The sequence below is a fragment of the Myotis lucifugus genome, unplaced genomic scaffold, assembly GCF_000147115.1.
Source record: "Myotis lucifugus unplaced genomic scaffold, Myoluc2.0 scaffold_10050, whole genome shotgun sequence".
Classification (NCBI taxonomy): domain Eukaryota; kingdom Metazoa; phylum Chordata; class Mammalia; order Chiroptera; family Vespertilionidae; genus Myotis; species Myotis lucifugus.
In genome coordinates this window covers 1-4,831 of record NW_005881098.1, presented here as the reverse complement: position 1 = coordinate 4,831, position 4,831 = coordinate 1, and the positions used below count along the sequence as shown (strand labels likewise).

The following is a 4,831-nucleotide window of genomic DNA, read 5'->3' as shown; positions in this document are numbered from 1 at the left end:
TGTTTGCTTTGCTAAAGGGCAAATATATATTCTAGAAAATAAAAAGCCGTGGGCAGGGAGATTTGGGGAGCGTAGTCCAAATCATGGGTGAGGCCTCTGCCTGGCTTTCCCCCATGCCTTCTAAATTTATATTTCTTGTCTAGTGTATCCATTTATGTTGCAGCCCCTTCTCCAGATTCCTGAACCCTTGCTGGGAAAGGTTGCGGCTACTGGGTTCTGTTCCACTTACTCTTTCAGGACACTAAACTCTTGCAACCCACCTACTCACCAGCCTAGTAAGCATTCTAAGAAGTCTCTGGACAGATAACTCAATGCTGATATCTACCTTTTATTTCTCCTCAGTCCCACATCATCTAGTTATGATTCTGCTCCACAGACATCACTGCATCCACCAGGTTCCATCCCACCTTCTGCTATAGTTCAACCACTGGAGCTTGGGAGATACCAAGGCTGCATGGCGAGCGGCTGCAAAGTGGGAAAATAGGCTTTACTTCTACTTTCTGTGCAATGGAAAAGATGCTGCTGAGATGTGCCAATTGGCACAGTGTCTTTGGTTAAAGTGGTCTTTCCATTTGTACTTATATTTCACAACCTCAGTTTCAAGTATTAACTCAAGGGAAAACTTGACAGGGAGATAAATCAGAGTGGTAGACCCAAGACCAGATCAGAAATTTCCACTCCAGGGCCTACGCGTTCCTTTCATAGTCAAGCTTGAAATATCTCCATTCCTTTTCCCATATGATGGTTTTCTCTCCGGATGTGTTTCAGTCTTCTAATGGTAGATCCAGAAGTTCAGTTTACCAGATATGCCCAATACATATATGAAAGGAGAATAAAAATTATATTCTTAACTTCTGGTACCAGGAAGCCTTAAGAGATGAAGCTGTCTTTAGGAAAAACACCGTAATAAATGCCTGGAGGTGATGGAAGCTGAGACACAAAAGCCTGGGAGTTGGCTGTTACCAAGGTACCTTGTTGCTAGTAGGTGAGGGTAAAGAGGACCAAAATGATGAGAGAGATGCCATGGGGAGATAGTGAGACAGAGTCCTAAAGAAAAAGGGTTTGAGATAAGCTGAAGGGAAAAGGGGATTGGGGAAGCAGAAAAGGACTTATAAAGCACAGAAAATTCCCATAGGTGGTTTATAATTGATTACTATATGGTTCCTATATTCTTGTCAATTTGGGAGGATTTTGAACTGTTGCAGAGGAAGAAATAGAAGAGTATAGAGAGTTTAAGCCAATGTCACTCAGATTTTATGAAGTTAGAAGAGTTCCCAGATGACATCTGGGTTATATCTGGAAGAAAACTAGCTAAGTCTCAATCTGGGAATATTTCTAGATAGCTTATTCCAAATTATAGTACAATTGAGAGGCAAGAATCCTGCCAATGGAAACCATATGCAATTGAGGCAGTTAAGTTGCCAATATTTGGAGATGTTCTAGGAAGAATCTAGATTGGGTATGTAGTTTGTTATTCTTGGGAGAATATAATGGCCTGACAAATGAAAATGAAAGAAGAGTTAAGTTTTGACTTGAGTTTTAAAGGAATAAAGTCACATTGTGTGGAAGAGAAACAAATAAGAAAAGTTATGCCATTGGATAAAGATCCAGAAAGAACAGAGAGAAAGGAAGATGGCCAGACATTTTCCTGACTAAATTTAGAAAAATTGATTAATTGGGACCTTAGTATGGAGAACCTTCAGGGTGTAGGCAATAAATTATTGTGGGGGAGCTATTTCTATTAATGTGTGAAGCAATTTGCAGTCATGAAAAGGATAAAATAAATATAATGAATGGACATCATGATTTTGGCTCTCTTGTGTAGAATACACTGGGAGTAAAAATCCAGAGATAGAGAAGACTGAGGAGAGATGGGGAAGTCATGAGAAAGGTGGGACCAACCTGGGGACTGTAGAGAGGAAAAGATAGGAGTGGCATAGAATAGAGAAAGACTGGCTGTTTAGAGATGAATGGCTGTGGAAATGGAAGAGAATGAGGCTTGCTTGGGTTTGCTTGCATTTACGGAACATTACTATCACAGGATTGTGAAGAGTAGAGCTGGTTGTAGGTATTAGTTGCATCAATGCAAGCTCCCATTTGCTTAGGGTATTGTTGTACCCGGAGCCTCAGGCAGCTTTGGGCCACAGCAGCTTACCTTTAAAACCTTTTTCAAGGCAGGACTACTCAGCATTAGTGAAGTTAAATGAATAGAGACTGTAGCATAGATGATAGTTTCGCAGGCCCAGAACCAGGAATTCTCATGCGTTAGGATATATGTAGTGGAGATGATTATGGTAAAAAAGTAAGAGGTGAAGAAGATGAGGAAGAAGGCAAGAAACCTCAGGGCAGTGGCATGAGCTTTCATACTGGAGTTGCTGTGGCCAGTGTCGTGATATCTTTTCTGCCTCAAGTGTTGGCACAATGAGGCTATGAGCAAGATGGTGGAGGTCAGGAACAGTAGGAAAGGAATGAACGACGTTGCCAGAAGTTGATGTATGTAATTTTTCTCCATGGACGTCCTAAGTGTCTCAGTCTTCGTGTTATTTCCAGGTAATTGCATCCTGGAGATTAACTGACTCTTGATGAAGACAACTCTAAGAGCTGAAACAATGATTGTCACACAGGAAATCATCAGAGAGCCCAGCAACAGCCAGGGAACCAACCTCAAAATTCTCCACCTCAGCCAGAGGAAGATGGCGTAGGTGAAGGAAGAGACTTTGACGCAGTAGACGACAGCAAGCAAGCTGGTTAACCAGAATGCAAGAGTATTAGTAAATTCCCAGAGGATTCCTATGTACCAAAGGTCATTGTCAGGGTTGAAATAGTAGCAAAAGTTGTGCAGCACTGATGACCACTGTAGACAGAAGCGGCAGACGCCCAGGCTGATGAGAATCATGTCCACAGGTGACAGCCTTTTGACCTGCACCCACTCTCTGCTCAGAACCACAACAATTATGCTGCTCTGCACAATTATTGTCAAGGACTCGAGCAGATAGATGGTCATGAAGAAAACAGTGAGTTGGTTGGGTATCATTCTTCCACTGCAAAGTATCTTCCTGCACACAGACCCTGAATCTCTGCAATAATTTCCAAGCAGAAAATACATTCCTGGCTTCACTATTGTCTCATGCAAGAAAATACCTCTATATGGATGCAAATTTTCCCCTAGCTCAATTTTGCTTTTGCATGTTCCTATCTGCAGAATTTGCTTATGCTTTGTTTGCTGGTTTGTTCTCAGACCTGGGATGGAGGGAAATGTTATTTGAATGTGAATTTTTGCTTGTGAGGTTATTTGATAATTCCCATAAATGAAATGCCTGTTTCTTAACCATGCCATTGATTCCTCTTTATCTCTGTGAGGTGCCTTGTCTTTAAATTATTTCCCCATCTCCTTTAAATGACAGTCTCATTCTTTTAACCTACAATTTGAACCGCAGGAAATACAAAGCCTTCACTGTTCCTTCATGTCCTGGGTGCTATATCTATTCTGCTAACTGAGTGCTGTAATCATGACAACTTCAGAATCCCTGTCTCCCCAGCTTCCACATGAGCCGTGGGTAGATGCAGCAACCAAAGTATGAGTGTCATTAAATAAAATAATAAAATAAGTCCTTGCTCTGAGATTCTACCCACAAAATTGCTGGAACCCCAGACCTTCAAGTATCACCCTCCAATACAGACCACTTCATAGCTGCCTGTCAAATACTTCAACTCAAGAAACCACTGCACACACCCCATTGCACTCCCTAGGTCAAGATGTGGCATCCTTTGCTGTTGATCTTCCAGTTCAAAAGAGTTGACCTTTTTATATCTTTGGGAGTTGTTCTTGTCCCATTCATATCACTGCGTTGACTTGTTCTCTCCTTACATAGCTAAGCTCTTTCTGTTACTGCTCACACTGCTCAAAAGAAAAGAGTAAACAATTTTATAAAATTAATCCTATTGAATAGAAAGGCCTAGAAGCCTTGTACACTCTTTTTTTCTGTCAATTTATTTTTTTTATTTTTTTTTATTTTTAATTTTTCGCTAAAAGTATTACAAAGGGTATTACATAAGTGTCCTTTTTTCCCCCCCGCCCTTGACAAACCCCTGCCCTCCCTTACCCCCCAGTGTCTTATGTCCATTAGTTATGCTTATATGGATGCATACAAGTCCTTCGGTTGATCTCTTACTCCCCTCCCTCCTGTCCCCCAACCCTCCCTGGCCTTCCCACTGCAGTTTGTTTCTGTCAATTTATTACCGTTGTGCTTCCCATTCTCTGACCAGACTTAGGAGACAAATGGATCACTGATGGTGTTAACATAAAATACCATGGACTCTGGTGTAATCTGGTTTTGTAAAATTGCACTCTTCTTGAAAGTGCCCATTAGATATTTCTGGAAGAATCTGTGGGCTGGCAAGGAAGTCTGCTGCCAGTTGATGAAGGATGATCTGATCTGTTAGGCACCTGCTGAAGCGACTGCACCTGCCAGCTGCTTCCTTCTCCCGCAGCATAGCATGGCCCTTGCTGCACCATCCCTGTCACGTGCTCATGCTGCTCTAAGCCCATCCCCCAGACCCTGAGCCTGAGCTAAGCAGCCAGTGGTCTGTGGTGCAGACCTGTGTCCACACTCTGAGCTGTTTGAGGCAACTGGTCCTTCTAGCCCAGGGGGGGGGCAAACTTTTTGACTCGAGGGCCACAATGGTTTCTTAAACTGGACCGGAGGGCCGGGAACAAAAGCATGGATGGAGTGTTTGTGTGAACTAATATAAATTCAAAGTAAACATCATTACATAGAAGGGGGGCGGGTAGTTTATTTCAATTAGTTGACTTCATTTCAGACATTTTACC

At 42.2% G+C, this 4,831-nt stretch overlaps 1 protein-coding gene across 1 annotated transcript; it reads right to left on the bottom strand.

Moving 5' to 3' along the window:
• Positions 1-2,101: 2,101 nt before the first annotated feature.
• Positions 2,102-3,034, bottom strand: LOC102428171 (taste receptor type 2 member 16-like). Its single transcript, XM_006109454.2, has one exon. The coding sequence runs from the start codon at positions 3,032-3,034 to the stop codon at positions 2,102-2,104; it is 933 nt and encodes a 310-aa protein (XP_006109516.2).
• Positions 3,035-4,831: the final 1,797 nt, after the last annotated feature.